Source organism: Mya arenaria, chromosome 7 (genome assembly GCF_026914265.1).
Source record: "Mya arenaria isolate MELC-2E11 chromosome 7, ASM2691426v1".
Taxonomy (NCBI): Eukaryota; Metazoa; Mollusca; class Bivalvia; order Myida; family Myidae; genus Mya; species Mya arenaria.
Genome location: NC_069128.1, coordinates 59,525,641 through 59,548,615, shown reverse-complemented (window position 1 = coordinate 59,548,615; position 22,975 = coordinate 59,525,641). Strand labels below are relative to the sequence as shown.

The window sequence follows — 22,975 nt, the reverse complement described above, 5'->3', positions numbered from 1 at the left end:
TACGACAGGTTCAATGCTATTGAAGCCAAGGACATTTGTAAGTATTTTGTATTTATCCCACATGAGGTTTAATAGCGTCCAAAAACAGTTCACGCAGATTAGTATATGACATTTTTACACTTTTATTTCTTGGTTTATAACCATGTTTTATCTTACTCAGATTGCATAATACAACATCATCATTCTTAAACTCACACCAATCTATAAACTTTATAACATTTTCAACAGGACACAATTTTGTTCCAGTTTGGGCTATGATAACCCATGATCCATCTCTATATTTATCCGTTTTACTGCTTTCTATAAACAATGACATACGTGTTTCATAAAATATAATATCACATGTTCTAATGCTTAGTAATACCGAACTACGCAAAACCCCTGGAAAGGCCACCAAACAAGCGCATAAAATACGCTGGGTTTTGATATTTTTATCGACGTACATCAAACCAGTCAATTACATTACTAATGAAATTACCATTCGGACAGATAAATGGCCAAAATACAGCTGACTTCCAGCATGGCACAACAATCACAGCAGACGCTTTGTCAACAATCATTTTATTTAAAACTCTCAGGATAATAGAAATGGGTGGAACAACGAGCCAAATGATCCACCCCAGTTTTCTGTAAACGCATCAATACCAGTATATGAAGGTGTCCAAAATCTGGAATAAAATGTCTTTAACTTTGCATTGTGCTCATACGCGAACCAATCTACCTGCCAAATCTTAACTGTAACAATTGCAGTGTTTGAAACGAAAGTCCCCATTCATCATAATCTACAATTCTTGAATAATAATCAGCCAACTCATTTTGAGATCTGGGAACCCACTCAATCTCAAGTTAAATGGACTTTTCCATACATATCTTGAAAATCACATAAGCAATACCCTGTAGCTCAGGTTTCATAGAACCTTTGATGACTATGGAACTAACAGACTGATTGTCAGTAAACCATTTTACCCTTTGGTTTTCAAGAATGTGCAAAATTGAAAGCAGTACTCTATACACTGCAACCAATTCTGACCATGTGGAGGATTTTTGACACTCATCCGCAGACCACATACCATGTGAAATACCGTTAACAGAGTTTACCTCGTACCCACTATAACATGTAGAGCTAACATCTGAATAAACGATCTTTGTGCATTTGTGTGAATCAAATATATTCTTACTATTTAATAAATGCAGGTTAGCTTGCCAAAACTCCAACTCCTCGATGCTTTCAGTCGACGGATTACGGGTCATGATTTGGGAAACCTTGGAAAACATGTGACATGCACTTGACAATCCAAACGGAAGAACTAAAAACTTATGATAAATTTCTGCACCATTTTTGTCAGTCCAAGAGAAACCCAGAAATTCTGTGTGTGTGGCCTAAATATGTCTATAAAATGATACGCGCTAGTCAAATCAAATTTAATCATGTAATAACCTTTGCGCAAAAATGAAAGAGCCACCTTGACATCTTCTTACTTAACCGACTGCTTCCACAGATGTTTATTGACAACTCTTAAATCAAGTATTAATCTCTTTTTACATGAATTGTGTACATAAACCGTCAGAGGATTAACAACATAAGGTGCACTAACACACTTTTCAATCAAATTTCTGTCTAAAAGATCCTGAATCGCTTCAGATACAAAATCTGGCTCCAAAATAGCAGATTTGTTATTCTTATTGAATGATTGAAAAGGTTTCGAATAGAAGGGAATTTTATACCCATTCTCTAATACATCTAATATGAAATCGTTACAACCAATATCTCGCCAAAATTGAACATGCTTTCTTAACTTGCCCCTAACAATAATATTCTTTTGACCTTGTTCATATTCAAAATATTCGTGTGTAAATTCAAATTCATTTTCGGACTGCTGACTGGTCCCCGGACGTAACTGTGGCGGATGATGGGGTTCTTGCAGTGTATGGACAATTTCTGCGGAAATGACTGAATTCGCCACAGGCAAAACAGGGTCCCGTGGGTCCGGAAGATGAACCGGCGAATCCTGATCCGTATGAAGCTCCGTAGGGGCCTCGAAAAAGCCGACCCCTGCTGACTGACTGATGTCCCGACGGCCTGACGACGGAAGCAGGAGCTCCCCATGACTTATCAGTAAAATCAGGAACGTAGTCCGAACTACGACCCAACGACCCGCCGCGTGAAGAAGACTTTTTCCTTCTGAGAGCACTGCTCTCCGCCTTGTAAATGTTTGCCTCACCATCAGAGTCACTGGCTACTGGATTACTTTCATATTGCCGGACTGTTTCCCAGCCACCGGAAGAAGAGTCAGCGATGCGAATAAGTTTGTTGCGCTTATGCAATTTGTCAAGAAGTTCCTTTAGCTGCTCCTAACAATATTCTGGCTTAAAATGCTCTGACGCCCAGAGTGACTGCTTGGCGATATCTTCAATTTCGCTATTGAAATCAAACTGCAGTTTATTGCCCTGATATTTGCAAGATATGTCATTTCCTGATTTTAATTTCTTTCTTTACGTCATTAGCAACACTCGCTAAATTTCCACGAACTTTGTCTCTTAGAGATAAAAAGTTTTGCCTCTGTTGCTTCAGCTCAGCTCACACTTGTTCGAGCGCATTCTGGTCAGACCGGATTTCGTCACTAACCATTACAGGTACATGTACAATCGATAGAAAAGAATTTGAAGTTAACACGTCGACTGCCCAAAGCTGAATGACAGTTCCACTTAATTCCTCGTGCACGAAACCTTCTATCCGCCACCTAGCGGATATTACGCTACATTCAAACGGAAATTATTTTTCTACTTATTCATTTACATTTCCAAACTTAGAAAATTATATGGTCCTTGGACTTGACTACCTTGAACATTGATTAAAATAGATCTTGAGCGCAATTTGTCAACCTCCATGAGTTAGGTATTGACTTCTAGATATATTCGATTTCCTCTTTTTTGTATTCAAAGGAGTGTTACGATGACCAAAACCACAGAAAGATACGAGCACAACTTGACAAGACGGTATCCGCCCTGGAAACGGGGATATATTCTGTTAAGTAGTCGCTATTGATATTGAAGATATTTATGGTTGAAATCGAAATCAGTCTAAATTCCAGTTGTAATTTGTACCTATCATGCCTCGGAAAGGGAGATAATTATTCACTTGCAAAGGGAGGCAAAACTTATTTGTTTACAAATGAAATAAGTGGGAAGTAAAACTTAAATTTATTTTAGTGTTTTTTTTACGAGCGAGCATTTCAAAGTAAGTGAACATTCCTTTGATGTTTCGATGTAATCTATGACGTCTTTGTACTGTCTAGGGAGATCTAAATACCATTTGATGAACAAGCATCATCAACTTTCGTTTTCCTACTGTATAAGATGGGATCCGTTTGTGTTCATCTTCAGAATTTTAATCGTTTTATTAAACTCCAAAATTGTTGTTTTTTTTGTCAGTTTTTGGTCATATAATGACTGAATATATCATACGGTTGAGTGGTCAAGTGGTCAAGACGTGTAAACAATAGTGGACAGTGAAAAATATAAATATTTAATTTAAACAGGATTGTTTTACATAGAAAATGGCTAATTGTGTTAGTGGTGACAGTGATGGTAACGTTTTGAGTGGGGATGAGGAGGAAGGGATCGAAATAGACGAGGAAATACCAGTGATGAATCGTTTTTCAAGTTTGAACAATGGCGGAGATGGCGGGAAATTCACACAGGTGACAAAGGGAAAGAAAAGAAAGAAGGGAAGTAGTAGCAGTAGTGAAAGGTTTGCTAATTTGTCTACTGACGAGAAGCTAAACAGTATATTTGATCAAGTAAATAAGAACTTTGAGAAGATCAGCGACGTAGAAGACGAGCAACATGCATGTAGGGATGATGTACAAAACATATACAAATACTGTAGTGATCTTGAGGTACGGATTGTAGAACTAGAACAGCAGTTTAATAAGCAACTAACATTTACAAAGGCCCTTAGTTACAGATCAATAGACAATGAAGCTAGAAACATGAGGAATAATCTCATTTTCTATGGCATAACCGAAAAACTGTCATATAAGCACGATGACAAGCGCACCCTGCTTCGTTTTTTAGAGAGTGAGCTAGGGTTAGATGAGGACGATTTCTGTATTGACAGGGCACATAGATTAGGCAGGGGGAAGAGAAACGGGGCTAATGATGATCTGAAACGACCGTTGATAGCGCGATTTAGAGACTATGAGGATACCGAAATCATCATGCGAAAAGCCTACTTACTGAAACAAAGTAATTTCGGCATTGACAGGCAGTACCCAAAGGAAATAGCCAATGCACGATCAGCACTTTACAAATCGGAGCAAGCGGTTGAAGCTAGAGTGAATCGCAGAAACGTACAAATACGATACCCAGCGAGATTGTTCATTGACGGAGTATGTGTGAGGGACGAATTTCCGGACTGGTTTGGAGTACTAGGCACTAATCGCATACAAATGTACATCGATCAGTCGCAAAACATCGTAGAAAATGCTAATGTAACTAGGCAACGGGTATATTCCAACGAGACGGTCGTAGAGGGAGCAGAAACTAGCGTTTTCGTGGACGAACCGAGTATCAACAAAGAGGACACCCCTGAGAGACACGCCCCCTCGGATGTATATGTAAACATTCGTCCTGAAACTGGGTCAACATGTACTTCGAGCAATGAACATGTGATAAGCGATGACTTACCTGTGGCAGCAAAGGCTACGTCGTATCCAAATACATCCATGAACAATCAGACACAACATGTTAAGTCCCCAACACAAGTATTTAAAAGTAATTCCGGGGCGAAGAAAATCACAACACACGAAACACGGGCGTCTTCAACTAGGAGCGTGAAACCCCACATTGGGAAACCAGCTGTGACCGTGTCGAGCGGTAAAAATAAACATAGTGTTAGTGTTAAAAATAGCGTGGGGAGCGAGAAACCGATCGGGGAATCCCAGAAAGAGACTATAGTGCGTAGAGGCGCGGGGAATCAGAAACAAGACAAGGTGACAGGTGGGCGAAAAGAAGCAGCCAACCAGAGACCAGGAACGCAGAAGTAGGACAGCGATGGGGTCATGACCGAGGTCAAAGTGTGTTTACTAAATGTACAAGGTCTTGTAGGTAAACAATACAATAAACTTGACAGTTCTGAAATGAAATCATTGTTTAAAACATATGACATACTTTTATTTACTGAAACTTGGTCAAATGATTTATTTAATTATGATGTAGCTAATTTTTCTACCTATATTCTAAATAGAAAGGATAAGGTTAAACATTCAAAGAGAAGTAGTGGAGGTGTCATGATTTATGTACATAATAAATTATCAAAATATGTTCAGTTTGTCAAAAATACTAGTGACTGTATTCAGTGGATTAAATTAGATAGACAGTTACTAAATACAGATAATGATGTATTATTGTGTCTGACTTATAATATTCCTAAGGGTAGTTGCAGAGAATATTTAACTGATAATTCAGTGTTTGAGTTGATTTTGGATGATATTTTAGATTTTAATATTATATATGAAAATACTTGTGAATATTTTGTTTGTGGAGACTTTAATGCTAGAGTTGGAGAAAGGCCAGATTTTGTCTTAAATGATAATATTCATACTTGTTTGGAAGATATTTTCCCAGATGACTATGTACAAGATGAATATATGCATAGAAGCAATTTAGATAAAACTGTAAATGAATATGGGAATATGATGTTAGATTTCTGTAAAATGTCAGGTTTGAGAATTTTAAATGGTAGGATTGGATTAGATGCCAATATAGGAAAATATACTTTGGTTAATGCAGCAGGATGCAGTACTATTGACTTAGTTTTATGCTCAAAAAAGATGTTCTGTTGTGTAAAGAGTTTTAATGTGTTAGATCCAAACATTCTGTCTGATCATTGTGTTGTTAGTTTTAGCTTGGGATGTTCACAAATTTGTGGTAATAATAGTCTTTGTAATGAAGATGTGAAAATTGATGATACAGTTGATAATATATCATATAAATACATGTGGAGTGATGACAAAAAGAATGATTATGTTAACACATTAAATAATGAAGAGACTACACATATGCTTGAAACACTGTGTGATGACATTGAAAATTCACATAGTAAAGATGATATTGATTCCAATTTGAAATCATTCTGTAATATTATAGAAGATATATGTTCACCTTTGTTTAAAAAATATTGTGATAATAATGTTGCACATGTATGTAGAGCAAATGATGGCTTATATTTTGATGATGGTTGTAAAAATTTAAAACACTGTTATTATAAAAATTTAAACATGTATAGAAATTATCCATGTGATGTAAATAGAAAGAATATGGTAGAATCCAGAAGCTTGTATAAGAGTACTGTGAGAAAAAAGAAATGTATGTATGATAAAATGCAGACTAAGAAATTAGAAAGTGTTAGATTATCAAATGCTAAGATGTATTGGAAAATGTTAAAAGGGTCAGTTGTTAAGGAAGAATGTGGTAATTTGTCAAATGCAGATTTTCTACAATATTTTAAGGCTATTAATGACCCAGATTCAACATTTTATCAACCTGATGAAGATATTTTGTATTTTCATGATAGATATATGAATGAAGAATTGAATATTATGTTTGAAGAATTGAATGTCCCATTTTCACATGAGGATATTGTTAAGGCATGTAACCAGTTAAATAATGGTAAAGCTGCTGGGCCTGATTATCTGTTAAATGAGTTTTTTAAACATGGTATTAATAGTAATAATTTCTTTATTGTTGTATGTACTTTGTTTAATAAGTTGTTGAGTTGTGGATATTTTCCAGAGGCTTGGTCTGAAGGGTTTATTGTACCTTTGCATAAGAAGGGTGATAAGAATGATACAAATAATTATAGAGGTATTACATTATTAAGTACATTTGGTAAATTGTTTACTAAAGTAATAAATAATAGATTAAATTGTTGGGCTGAAAAATATCATGTATGTATTGAGGCACAGGCTGGTTTCAGAAAAAATATGGGCACAGTTGATAATATTTTTGTACTACATGGTGTTATAAATTATTTGTTAGAAAATAATAAGAGACTTTATGCAGTTTTTGTAGACTTTACTAAGGCCTTTGATTTTTTAGTGAGAGATGTCATTTGGTATAAACTTTTGAAGTTAGGAATTAGAGGAAATATGTTTAATGTTATTAAATCTATGTATGCCACTGTTAAGTCTAGAATTAAAATGCATAATACTATTAGTAAAGATGACTTTACATGTATGCTTGGTGTTAGACAAGGAGAAAGCTTATCTCCATTCTTATTTTCTATGTATTTAAATGATATTGAAGAGTATTACATGTTAAATGGTTTTGATGGTATTGATATAGGTATGCTGAAACTGTTTCTGTTATTATATGCAGATGATATTGTTATTATGGCTGACTCTGAAGACCAGTTAAAAAAGGGTTTGTTGTTACTAGAGCAGTATTGTGATAGATGGAAATTAAGTGTTAATTCTACCAAGACTAAAGTTATGATTTTTAAAAAGGGAGGCAGGTTAAGGAAAAATATTGTTTTTTCTTATAAGGGGGTCAATTTAGAAATAGTTAAACATTTTACATATTTAGGTATTATTTTTACCTGTGGTGGTTCCTTCACTACCACCTTTGATACTTTAGCAGGACAGGCATCCAAGGCTATTTTCAAGTTAAACTCATATTTAGCTAAATTTCCATATATGTCTATTAGTAATAAGTTAGATTTGTTTGATAAATTAATCTTACCAATTTTAAATTATGGATCAGAAGTATGGGGATTAAAGGATTCTATTGTTTTAGAAAGAGTACATTTAAATTTCTGCAAAAGATTATTAGGTGTTAAAATTCAAACTCAGAATAACTTTATATATGGCGAACTTGGTAGAACTACATTGTACACTAGGAGAGTTGTTAATGTTATAAGATATTGGTTGAAAGTTATAAAATTAGATGCTCATAAATATGTTAAAGGTATGTATTCTCATATGTGTAGTTATATTGAAACAAGACCTAATTGTAAATCTTGGGCAAATGATGTGTGTTCTTTATTGCAATCTCTAGGCTTTCATTATGTATGGTTAAACCAAGGAGTTGGTGATGAAAATATGTTTATATCATTGTTAAAAACAAGACTAAATGATATGTTTATTCAGAATTGGATGTCAGAATTAAATAACTCATCTCGTGCAAGATCGTATACAATGTTTAGTAATTTTATGTTACAACCTTATCTGACAAATGTTAATATGTACAAATTTAGAAAAGACATGTGTAGATTGAGAGTTTCTTCACATAGACTGTCAATAGAGTCAGGCAGATGGCACAAACCTGACCCAATACCATATATTGATAGAAAATGTTTGTGTTGTTATGTATTAGAAGATGAATTTCATTTTATTTTAGAATGCTCATTGTATAGTGATTTAAGAAAAACTTATATTAGTAAATATTATTGGACTAGACCAAATGTACCAAAGTTTGTTGAGTTAATGCAATCGGACAATGTTAAAGTGAATAGAAATTTAGCTATGTATATACATAAGGCATTTAATGTTAGAAACCAATACCATTATTACTATGAATAATATGTGTTTTTCATGTACACAATGATCTCTCGCTGTCATATACATGTACATAATGCTATATTGTGTCTCTATTATGACATGAAACATGAATATTTATTTATATGATCATTGGTGATTTATTTGACCATTTGATTACTTACATGCATATAATTCTCTATTTGTAAATGTATACTCATGGACATATTGTCTATTGTATTTGTTAATAAAACTAAAACTATCATATAAGACCAAACACTGAGTTAAATTCCTGTGATTGAACTATGATGTTTGATAAGGTTTTTAAATAATACTTTCTTGTCGCACTGCTCCTTAGAAAACACGACCCTAATTCAGGTCTCTATATCATAGGGCAGATCATTAGCCTATACATAGGCGGTAATATATGACATACTCTACATAGGCGGCAGTATATGACATACTCTGCATAGGCAGCAGTATATGACATACCATACATAGGCGGTAATATATGACATACTCTACATAGGCGGCAGTATATGACATACTCTGCATAGGCGGCAGTATATGACATACCATACATAGGCGGTAATATATGACATACTCTACATAGGCGGCAGTATATGACATACCCTGCATAGGCGGCAGTATATGACATACTCTACATAGGCGGCAGTATATGACATACTCTACATAGGCAACAGTATATGACATACTCTGCATAGGCGGCAGTATATGACATACCATACATAGGCGGTAATATATGACGTACTCTGCATAGGCGGCAGTATATTACATACTCTTCATAGGCGGCAGTAAATGACATACTCTACATAGGCGGCAGTATATGACATACTCTGCATAGGCGGCAGTATATGACAAACTCTGCATAGGCGGCAGTATATGCCATACCATACCAAGGTGGCAGTATATGACATACCATAAATAGGTGGCAGTATATGACATACCCTGTATAGGCGGAAGCATATTATATATTCTACATAGGTGGCAGTAAATGACATACCCTAAACAGGCGGTAAAATATGACATACCCCGCATGGGAGGTAGTATATGACATATCCTACATAGGTGGCAGTATATGACATACCCTATATAGGCGGCAGTATATGACATACCCTACATCAGCAGCAGTATATGACATACCCTACATAGGCGGCAGTATATGACATACCCTACATAGGCGGCAGTATATGACATACCCTACATAGGCGGCAGTATATGACATACCCTACATAGGCGGCAGTATATGACATACCCTACATCAGCAGCAGTATATGACATACCCTACATAGGCGGCAGTATATGACATACCCTACATCAGCAGCAGTATATGACATACCCTACATCAGCAGCAGTATATGACATACCCTACATAGGCGGCAGTATATGACATACCCTACATAGGCGGCAGTATATGACATACCCTACATAGGCGGCAGTATATGACATACCCTACATCAGCAGCAGTATATGACATACCCTACATAGGCGGCAGTATATGACATACCCTACATCAGCAGCAGTATATGACATACCCTACATCAGCAGCAGTATATGACATACCATACATAGGCGGCAGTATATGACATACCCTACATAGGCGGCAGTATATGACATACCCTACATCAGCAGCAGTATATGACATACCCTACATAGGCGGCAGTATATGACATACCCTACATAGGCGGCAGTATATGACATACCCTACATCAGCAGCAGTATATGACATACCCTACATAGGCGGCAGTATATGACATACCCTACATCAGCAGCAGTATATGACATACCCTACATCAGCAGCAGTATATGACATACCATACATAGGCGGCAGTATATGACATACCCTATATAGGCGGCAGTATATGACATACCCTACATCAGCAGCAGTATATGACATACCCTACATAGGTGGCAGTATATGACATACCCTATATAGGCGGCAGTATATGACATACCCTACATCAGCAGCAGTATATGACATACCCTACATAGGTGGCAGTATATGTCATACCCTATATAGGCGGCATTATATGATATACCCTACATCAGCAGCAGTATATGACATACCCTACATAGGCGGCAGTATATGACATACCCTACATCAGCAGCAGTATATGACATACCCTACATCAGCAGCAGTATATGACATACCCTACATAGGCGGCAGTATATGACATACCCTACATCAGCAGCAGTATATGACATACCCTACATCAGCAGCAGTATATGACATACCATACATAGGCGGCAGTATATGACATACCCTACATCAGCAGCAGTATATGACATACCCTACATAGGCGGCAGTATATGACATACCCTATATAGGCGGCAGTATATGACATACCCTACATCAGCAGCAGTATATGACATACCCTACATAGGCGGCAGTATATGACATACCCTACATAGGCGGCAGTATATGACATACCCTACATAGGCGGCAGTATATGACATACCCTACATCAGCAGCAGTATATGACATACCCTACATAGGCGGCAGTATATGACATACCCTACATCAGCAGCAGTATATGACATACCCTACATCAGCAGCAGTATATGACATACCATACATAGGCGGCAGTATATGACATACCCTATATAGGCGGCAGTATATGACATACCCTACATCAGCAGCAGTATATGACATACCCTACATAGGTGGCAGTATATGACATACCCTATATAGGCGGCAGTATATGACATACCCTACATCAGCAGCAGTATATGACATACCCTACATAGGTGGCAGTATATGACATACCCTACATCAGCAGCAGTATATGACATACCCTACATAGGCGGCAGTATATGACATACCCTACATCAGCAGCAGTATATGACATACCCTACATCAGCAGCAGTATATGACATACCCTACATAGGCGGCAGTATATGACATACCCTACATAGGCGGCAGTATATGACATACCCTACATCAGCAGCAGTATATGACATACCCTACATAGGCGGCAGTATATGACATACCCTATATAGGCGGCAGTATATGACATACCCTACATCAGCAGCAGTATATGACATACCCTACATAGGTGGCAGTATATGACATACCCTACATAGGTGGCAGTATATGACATACCCTACATCAGCAGCAGTATATGACATACCCTATATAGGCGGCATTATATGATATACCCTACATCAGCAGCAGTATATGACATACCCTACATAGGCGGCAGTATATGACATACCCTACATCAGCAGCAGTATATGACATACCCTACATCAGCAGCAGTATATGACATACCCTACATAGGCGGCAGTATATGACATACCCTACATAGGCGGCAGTATATGACATACCCTACATAGGCGGCAGTATATGACATACCCTACATCAGCAGCAGTATATGACATACCCTACATAGGCGGCAGTATATGACATACCCTACATCAGCAGCAGTATATGACATACCCTACATCAGCAGCAGTATATGACATTCCATACATAGGCGGCAGTATATGACATACCCTATATAGGCGGCAGTATATGACATACCCTACATCAGCAGCAGTATATGACATACCCTACATAGGTGGCAGTATATGACATACCCTACATAGGCGGCAGTATATGACATACCCTACATCAGCAGCAGTATATGACATACCCTACATAGGCGGCAGTATATGACATACCCTACATAGGTGGCAGTATATGACATACCCTATATAGGCGGCATTATATGATATACCCTACATCAGCAGCAGTATATGACATACCCTACATAGGCGGCAGTATATGACATACCCTACATAGGTGGCAGTATATGACATACCCTATATAGGCGGCAGTATATGATATACCCTACATCAGCAGCAGTATATGACATACCCTACATAGGCGGCAGTATATGACATACCCTACATAGGCGACAGTATATGACATACCCTACATCAGCAGCAGTATATGACATACCATACAAAGGCGGCAGTATATGACATACCCTACATAGGCGGCAGTATATGACATACCCTGCATAGGTGGCAGTATGTGACATACCCTGCTTAGGCGGCAGTATATGCAATACCCTGCATAGGCGGCAGTATATGCAATACCCTGAATAGGCGACAGTATATGCAATACCCTACATAGGCGGCAGTATATGACATACTCTTCATAGTCGGCAGTATTTGACATACTCTGCCTAGGCGGCGGATATGATATACCACACATGCAATACCCTACATAGGCGACAGTATATGCAATGCCCTACATAGGCGGCAGTATATGACATACTCTACATAGGCGGCAGTATATGACATACTCTGCATAGGCGGCTGTACATGACATAACTTACATAGGCGGTAATATATGACATACTCTGCATAGGCGGCAGTATATGACATACTCTTCATAAGCGGCAGTATATGACATAACATACATAGGCGGAAGTATATGACATACCATACATAGGCGGTAATATATGACATACTCTGCATAGGCGGCAGTATATGACATACCATACATAGGTGGCAGTATATGCCATACCATACATAGGTGGCAGTATATGACATACCATACATAGGTGGCAGTATATGACACACCATACATAGGTGGCAGTATATGACATACTCTGTATAGGCGGCAGCATATGATATATTCTACATAGGTGGCAGTAAATGACATACCCTAAACAAGCGGTAATATATGACATACCCCGCATGGGAGGTAGTATATAACATGCCCTACATGGACGGCAGTATATGACATACTCTACATAGGCGGCAGTATATGACATACTCTGCATAGGCGGCAGTACATGACATACCATACATCGGCGGTAATATATGACATACTCTGCATAGGCGGCAGTATATGACATACTCTTCATAAGCGGCAGTATATGACATACCATACATAGGCGGAAGTATATTACATACCATACATAGGCGGTAATTTATAACATACTCTGCATAGGCGGCAGTATATGACATACCATACATAGGCGGTAATATATGACATACTCTGCATAGGCGGCAGTATATGACATACTCTTCATAAGCGGCAGTATATGACATACCATACATAGGCGGAAATATATTACATACCATACATAGGCGGTAATATATGACATGCTCTGCATAGGCGGCAGCATATGACATACCATACATAGGTGGCAGTATATGACACACCATACATAGGCGGTAATATATGACATACTCTGCATAGGCGGCAGTATATGACATACCATACATAGGCGGTAATATATGACATACTCTGCATAGGCGGCAGTATATGACATACTCTTCATAAGCGGCAGTATATGACATACCATACATAGGCGGAAGTATATTACATACCATACATAGGTGGCAGTATATGACATACCATACATAGGTGGCAGTATATGACATACTCTGTATAGGCTGCAGCAAATGATATATTCTACATAGGTGGCATTAAATGACATACCATACATAGGCGGTAATATATGACATACTCTGCATAGGCGGCAGTATATGACATACTCTTCATAAGCGGCAGTATATGACATACCATACATAGACGGAAGTATATTACATACCATACATAGGTGGCAGTATATGACACACCATACATTGGTGGCAGTATATGACATACTCTGTATAGGCTGCAGCAAATGATATATTCTACATAGGCGGCAGTTTATGACATACTCTGTATAGGCTGCAGCAAATTATATATTCTACATAGGCGGCAGTATATGACATACCATACATAGGCGGTAATATATGACATACTCTGCATAGGCGGCAGTATATGACATACTCTTCATAAGCGGCAGTATATGACATACCATACATAGGTGGCAGCATATGACACACCATACATAGGTGGCAGTATATGACATACTCTGTATAGGCTGCAGCAAATGATATATTCTACATAGGTGGCAGTAAATGACATACCCTAAACAAGCGGTAATATATGACATACCCCGCATGGGAGGTAGTATATGACATACCCTACATAGACGGCAGTATATGACATACCCTACATAGGGGCAGTATATGACATACCCTACATAGGCGGCAGTATATGACATACCCTACATAGGGGGCAGTATATGACATACCCTACATAGGCGGCAGTATATGACATACCCTGCATAGGCGGCAGTATATGACATACCCTGCATAGGTGGCAGTATATGACATACCCTACATAGGCGGCAGTATATGACATACCCTACATAGGGGGCAGTATATGACATACCCTACATAGGCGGCAGTATATGACATACCCTGCATAGTTGGCAGTATATGACATACCCTACATAGGCGGCAGTATATGACATACCCTGCATAGGCGGCAGTATATGCAATGCCCCGAATAGGCTGCCGTATATGCAATACCCTGCATAGGCGGCAGTATATGACATACTCTGCATAGGACGCAGTATATGCAATACCCTGCATAGGCGGCAGTATATGACATACTCTGCATAGGTGGCAGTATATGACATACTCTGCATAGGCGGCAGTATATGAAATACCATACATAGGTGGGAGTATATGACATACTCTATATAGGCGGCAGTATATGACATACTCTTCATAGGCGGCAGTATATGGTATACCATACATAGGTGATAGTATATGACATACTATGCATAAGCGGCAGTACATGACATACCATACTTTTGATGTAATATATGACATACTCTGCATAGGCGGCAGTATATGACATACTCTACATAGGCGGCAGTATATGACATACTCTTCATAGGCGGCAGTATATTATATACCATACATAGGTGATAGTATATGACATACTCTGCATAGGCGGCAGTACATGACATACCATACATATGCGGTAATATATGACATACTCTGCATAGGCGGCAGTATATGTCATACTCTACATAGGCGGCAGTATATGACATACCATACATAAGCGGCAGTATATTACATACCATACATAGGCGGCCATATATAACATACTCTGCATAGACGGCAGTATAAGACATACCATACATAGGTGGCAGTATATGACATAACATACATAGGTGGCAGTATATGACATACCCGGTATAGGCGGCATCATATGATATATTGCAATACCCTGCATAAACAACTTAACATAAGTAAACTCGAAGGACATAGTCTCTATAATTTGGAAAACAATCACTAACCAGAAACCGACAAAAGCTACCGTGTGAGTGTGCAAAAAACGAAGATAATCATAAATCGTTCGTTGCAATAATTCATTAACTTGTTTTTTTCTATAAACAATCACCAGCATGTTAAAATCGACCATGTCAAGCGGCCGCTTGACACAGGCCAATCGAGATCAGCTGGAGACATGGATTGGCGACGGCCCGAAAGTGTTCCACCTACTGTACAACATCACAAAGGACAGTTGCGACACGGCTACATTTCACCAGAGGTGCGACAACCAGGGACCTACGGTCACCGTGCTCTATAACCCACAACGGTCCGTCTATGGAGGGTTTGCAAGTGTTGGCTGGGAAGGCTCAGATATCTGGTCCTTGGACAACGCCGCGTTTCTCTTTCATCTGAAGTTGATAGGATCAAGGAAATGTAATAAGTTTCCTGCAAAACTTGGCTGTAAAACTGTGTTCTCGAGTCCAACTTATGGGCCTGTATTTGGTTACGGAGGCGATCTAAACACGTTTCACAGTCAGCCAATACCAAATGAAAATGGAGTTTTCAAACTTAATGGCAACATGGGTAGATTTGGCACAAACTTCGACGCTCCTGGCCTTCAATCAGCGGATATCAATAACGGCACGATGGACGTCACCGAGTTGGAAGTGTACAAAGTTACAGGTAAAGTGAACTATCAGAAGCTATAGATTTGTTATAAATAATGCGGCATAGTTTAATAATATGTTTTTCGGGGAAAATTCCGATTACAATTGTAATGTTACGAGAACGTTATCGTTACTTTTATGAAATAATTAGCATTTTATTAAATGTATGTTTGTCATACATGTTTTCTTATTAATACTTATTAATTATTATAAAGCATATTTGATTGATATGCCTTGCCCACTTATGCTTATGCGTATGTGGCGGACAGCTGATTGTGTACAAATGTTCAGTTATGAATAAGTTGTCATGTTTGTGACAAATGTATGGGCTTGATTAGTTCAGTTGTCACATTTTGCTCAACAATCTTGGTATATATATCAAACATTTTTCTGTGTTAGGAGTCAAGAAGATGAGATGGACTCAGACGTACAAAAGAGAAGTTTTTGACATAGATTTAAAGTGACACTGTTATTCAAATTCAATACATTCACATGTATAACAAATATATATATTTAGTAATAACCCTTTGACTACTTACTAAATAATGCATTTATGGAAAATATTAATTACTGATAACAAGATTGTAACCGTGTAATTAAGAGCTGAAAACGCAAAAAATATTAAATGGTTAGTGAATGCTAAAAATATTATTGTGATCTACTTTCATCTCATAAGGTAGAAATATCGTGTTTTCTGCGCCTTTCTTTCAAATTAAGCTCAGTGTCCTTCATAAGAACCATTGTTTTCAACATGTGTTCATCCTTTTTGGTATATTAAAACAATTGTATTAAGTGTGTGGTAAACCTTATTTGGGAGTTAGAGTGCATCTTAAAAACTAAAGCAGTGGGTTTTGGGGAAGCAGACTAGTTATTATTATGCTCTACTCTGTAAATATATTTAGGTAATTAAATAAAATATGAACTTGGTAAAGTAAAGAAACTATAGCTTGATTATATACCACAGAGTAATGGTGAGGTACAATAAATGCGCATAAGTCATTATGTATCAAACTATGTCTTAAATTACAAAGACGGCGTCAGACTCAAGACGGTGGAGACACAGACGGAGCCAGGCTGCCTTGAGACCGCCAAGTGTTGGAGGAAAACGCCGGACTGGAACCAGCAGGTGATAGACCGTTCAATAATAAGTTTCAAAAGTAGTAAAGCACCTCTGGTGTTCGAAGACACTGCTCAGGCAATTGTTATATCATTGGTGCTGTCGTCGGCGTGTTACATCTACTTTAATTTTTGCTATTACTAAAATCTTTTAACAAAATATTCAAATGAAATGGAAGGACGATATGTTGTCAGATTCAATTCACACGTGTAAAGTAAGGGCCATAACCTCGGTTTTAAAAAAATAAATAAGAGTTCTTCCCTTTGTCATTTGTTACGCGGCGCTCAAATTTGAACCCTTACTTGTGTTTGTTTTGTACATTGGATGCAGCGACATGTGAATGAGTCTCGGGTGGATTGACGAGAAGACAAAGAAAACAACTGTCTTTAATGACTAATATTGAATATTGGTTTCGTCATAATCTAGGTTTCATGAGACGGAGTGTTTTCCGTTTGAAGGATGTAGATTTGATAAATAAGACACATCCAACTATATGTAAATCCAACAAAAACGTCAAAGATTTGTGTTATTGAACAATACATCTATATCTACATATATACGTAATGGTGATTTGTAATTGAACCTAACTGAACCCATTTTATGCATGTCTAGCTCGCCGAGTCTTTGTGTAAAGAGCTGGGGTCCTACCAATGCCCGGTGGAATCGAATTCCGGCGATGTTCGCATCCTATTGTTAGGGCCTATAGGCTCGGGAAAGTCCGGCTTCGTTAACACCGTCCAGTCGGCTTTTTCCGGACGGCTCCGGCAGCTAGCGCCAGTTGGAAACGGCGAGCAAAGTATTACCACACAGGTTTGCTTTTGGACTTTATTCAAACGTGATGATAACAATGAAATACTACTTTTTGAAATCAAAATATCTTTGAACACAGTTTTTATTGATAAAATATAGTTTTATCTTGTGTTCTCGGCGGGAGCCATATTAGTCGCACTGTCCGTTTGTTCTTTAGTCCGTGTGTCCTTGCGTTGTATTCGTGACTCAGTTGACTCAGAATTTAGATAAACATCACAGAAATGTACAAATAAATTGGAAGCATAGCATTTGTGACCTTATCTTAAAGGTCAAGGTCTCACTTAGAGGTCAATTGGCTTCATCTACGACAAGGCCAACAAGGTGACATTCATGTGTCCCGCTCCTAAGGTAGCTCTAAATGCTATAGGCAAATATAAATCTTTGTTGTTTTAAATAGTTGTTTTAGTGATACTTGAAAATGTTATGGAATCACCACATCACGAAATGATTTAAAGGAAAAAGATTCAAAACTTTCAAGAAGTCAAACTTTATGTGTTTGAATTTTTAACCATTTCTTCACAATACCAAATTCTTGCGGATGTGTGCAGAAAGCGCTCAGGTAATAAAAGAGCTTTGCAAAAATTGCAATCGAAGATTTTAACAGATTTGCTTTAAATTCATATATCGATACATATTTTATGAAAAAAGAATATGAATGGTTCCAGTTGCCGACATGACTTACATAATCCAAAACATTTCACGCAAAAACATGTTCACATTATTAAATTACTTTTCTGGAACAAGCACATGGGATTTCAACAAATATCTGAAAAAATATTCCTTGGTAAAAATTTGCTCACCAAAACATGATGCACGGGTGTATATTAAAGATTCATTACACATATACATCCGTAGTACATGTATTCCAAATCCCAGTTCAAGTCCTACAGGCTAAGGACAAGGTCAGGCGGTCATCCAAACATCCGACTGTGTGACATCCCGGGGATGGAGCGGAGGCTTGGACTCGACATCACGGAACTGGGATTCCTTCTGGATGGCAATGTTCCGGAGCAGTACACAGTTAGTGGGTTGTTTGTGTTAAAAATACCTTCTATTGTTGACTTAAATAAAACAAATATTTAACATGCAAGCAATTTAAGAAAATCGGCGCGGATGCGAAATTCCGACCCAAGAGCAAGTGAGGAAGCCGGTAACGAGGCTTTTTTCTTCCATCCAGTTCAATCCGTGCGTGCAATTCACGACCCGAAGCCCGGGTTTTGTATACAAGCCTCCACGTAGCCGAGAGGTTCACTGTGTGGCCCTGGTGGTTGACACATCCGCGGATAAGGAGACTGAGACTGTTAATTGGCTGAAGACATTCACACGCCTTGTCACTAAGAGAGGTAAGAAATAGAGGCTCCATATAACTCTAGCTTTAAAAACGCAATTGTTGGAAAATTGATATCAGGAGAATTCGTTTTCCAATAAGCGGTACTTATACATACTAAATTCGCAATTTAATATTTTGTGAAGCTTCCATTTGCCGCACTACATGCTACGCAAATTCGCCTCATCGAAAGCACAATATAAGCAATTTTCTCCTGTGGAACGTTATTCCAATCTTGCACTGTAGCCTGACAAAGATTGTTAAATTTACTTGGCCTTTATCGTCGAGCGTTAACGCGTCTTCCTAGCTCGCCTCAAGCATGCTCGGTCGGTGGCATGTCTGCTGATAAAGAAGGCCACTTTTATTGTTTGAACGGCATGGGGGGCTAGAAATTGAGTTGTCAAGCGAGCAGTATGGGCTTGCGCATTGTCATGTTGCAAAATGGAATGCTTAAGTTGCAGAATGGGCAGTTCAACAGGACGTAAAACATTATCAATGTAACGTCTGGCATTTACAGTACCATTGAGAACAACAAGCTGGGTTTTGTCAAATTATGTTATTCCTGCCCACACCTGTACACTCCTCCACCTCCACGATTGCTTCGTTTAACACATTGTTCTAAATATCGTTCTCCTTTTTCACGATAAACACGAGTGCAACCGTCAGAATTTAGAACGTTAAATTCGATTCGTCCGAAAATAAAACAGCCCCCATCGTCTGCGCGTCCATCTAACATGAGCATGTGTCCATGTGAGTCGCCCAGCTGACGGCATCGTAGGTCAACGTCCTTAAGTCTACGCCTTACAGTGCATGGATGAATTGGTCGCCTGAAATAGAAATCTCAACTCAATTGTCTAAAAGTCAATCGAAATTGTTAACAAACCATGAGCTTAGTGATGTTAAAAAGTCAAATAACCCACGGACTCCGAAAGTTTGTCTGATGCTAAGTGGCTGCCCCCCGACGGATGTCTTTGGTGGAGCCGGCGTATATTTCATCCTGTTGTTGCGTCGTGATCAGGGGCTGTCCTGAACGTGGGGCGCCGATCTTTTGTTGATCCAATCGCCTCAAAAGGCTCCCTTAAGCGGGGTATTGTTGCGGGATGGCAAATATAAACTCTGGCGACATCAGTAATTCTACTTACGGCTCGCAACATACCTAACGCTTCAGAACGTTGGTGTTCTTATAAACGTGGCATCATAAAATCCGACTATGGAATAATACGATGTTGATTTTCAAGCATGTGCATCTATGTCGGATATGTTCAATAATACTACTTGCTATTGCGAAAAGTTCGAGCCACGGGCAAAACACGAGAACACTGCTCGTGCGTTAAGGGTGGTTTTTATCATACAAATACAGGCTAATCTTGTACCAGAATATCGGCCTTACAAACCATGATATCGATTACAGGGGGTCCAACGTGTTTTGTGTTTGCCGAATCTTAAGTAAGGGAAATGTGTGATGCGGAATAAAATGGCGTTGTTCAAAGGGATTTGGGTGTTTTGGGAGGATATCACTTTTTTCGCAATAAAGATACACTCTTGTGCTTCTCTCAGTTTTTTAGCTATTTTTCTAGAGGCCTTAACGAAAAAGTTCTTGAATGTATAAGCTGAATTATTGCTTGTTTCGGCAAACACAAAACACGTTGGACCCCCCGAATTAAAACATAAAAATACGGCATATACCATGTCAATTAAAATACAGACAATTCTGTTTATAGCGTTTTAAAGCTGCTGAGTATATACGTAATAATATAGTTTAATATATTTCTGCCTTATAACTATACAACATTCGAAGTATTAATGTATGTACAGATATCTGCAATCAACTGATATAAAAGATAAAAGCGATATTTTCTTGGCAATATATTCAAATAGTCTTTATTCATTGTTTGAGAAAACAATCCAACCCGCTGTGCGCCAGTGTATAAAATCAATATACGGTTAGCGTTACACAATTATTGTTGATGCGAGGGTCGAACCTATTACCCGTAATTGACAGTCAAGTATCTTCTTACTAAACCATTAGACGTCGAATCCGACAATGATGGCACTGATATGTCTTCCGGTCTCTAAAAGACATGTTAACAGCGCTAGTTGTGACTCTAGTTTCCCGGAGTCTTGGAAATATAATAATATCAATGTGGTTCGGTTTCAGTCTGTTTCCTGATCCTATTCAATGCGGTTATAAAACAAGTGTCTTTTTACAGGCATCCCTCTCGCAATTTTGCTGACCAAAATTGACCTCGCATTCCCAACATCGGCCGAAGACCTTTCTGGTGTATTTAAAAGCCAGGCAATTGAAACAAAGGTCAACAAAGCGTCGTCAATATTTGGAGTCCCGAGAAACAACGTCTGGCCCGTGAAAAACTACGAGAACGAGGCTTGCGTTGACGATGACGTCACTATTCTCTCGCTACTCGCGCTGCAGCGATTGGTCCATTTGGCGGAGGATTACATAGAGGGACAGGAAAATGGTATCACAGAGCGGGATGAGGGGGGAAACGGCGGGGATCACCCTGGGGAAACCGTGGAGTCAGATACTGCTGCATAAGATACGAGCGATGAGGTTTATGTTGCTTGTGTTTAGACAAACCTGTTTGCCGATGGATGATTATATTACAGTTTGAATGGTGTATGGTGCGAAATGTTTATGAGAATGGCCAGAGCCATGGTTTCAATGACTTTTACACTGCATATGAATAGTCATTCATTCTCCGTACCAATAATACGTCGAATCATTTGGACCTACAAATAGTCAAAAGCATTGTTGTTAAGAAAACTAGCATACACGTCTGTATAGAATCTTGTTTGTGGTTTTCATCATGCTCAAAGATATTCCGATGTTTGGATACGCCTGCCAGAAAAGTTAAGATGCAGTTTAAAAGTTTTGGCATATGATATTATCCGGATTTTTGTACTGAATTATATATACGGTAGATAAACAGTAAAGATGCATATTTATTAAAATCTAACCCTACACCTATATTGTAAAAACATGTTATATAAATACGATTTTTTTATTATTATTTATGTAAACAAGGTATCAAACTTTTTTAAAAACGCAAGAAAGGTTGACTATAAGTTACTGCAAGTAATTGTGCGTTTTACTCGTGTATTTTACCCTTAAGAATTGAGGTTCTTGACGGTTCCTTCTAAAAATTGCAAGGTCTTAAAAAACGTATATGAATAGACTTTTCACACTTAGTTTAAGGCCATTTATTAATTATACGAACGTTCGCACTGCATAAACATTAAACACGTTGCGGAAGCCGCAAGTTAAGATCTGGACTGGCTGGTTAACTGTACTTATTTGACAACAATTAGGGCACTCTCGTTGGCACGATGTTGCGCAATAGTGTTGTTTCTTGTGATGGAA

The 22,975-nt window shown here is 38.3% G+C and overlaps 1 protein-coding gene across 1 annotated transcript; it reads left to right on the top strand.

Moving 5' to 3' along the window:
* Positions 1-3,157: 3,157 nt before the first annotated feature.
* LOC128241295 (interferon-induced protein 44-like) lies at positions 3,158-22,334 on the top strand. The gene is made up of 7 exons (XM_052958231.1): positions 3,158-3,238; positions 15,808-16,358; positions 17,374-17,468; positions 18,072-18,269; positions 19,146-19,289; positions 19,447-19,612; positions 21,807-22,334. Exons 2-7 carry the CDS (start codon positions 15,809-15,811, stop codon positions 22,148-22,150), a joined length of 1,497 nt encoding a protein of 498 aa, XP_052814191.1. The 5' UTR covers positions 3,158-3,238; position 15,808; the 3' UTR covers positions 22,151-22,334.
* The last annotated feature ends 641 nt before the right edge of the window (positions 22,335-22,975 follow it).

Coding starts and splice junctions, on each gene's coding strand:
- LOC128241295 (XM_052958231.1), top strand. CDS start 15,809: ATGTTAAAATCGACCATGTCAAGCGGCCGCTTGACACAGGCCAATCGA. Junction 16,359..17,373: donor GGAAGTGTACAAAGTTACAG/GTAAAGTGAACT, acceptor TAAATTACAAAG/ACGGCGTCAGACTCAAGACG. Junction 19,613..21,806: donor ACGCCTTGTCACTAAGAGAG/GTAAGAAATAGA, acceptor GTCTTTTTACAG/GCATCCCTCTCGCAATTTTG.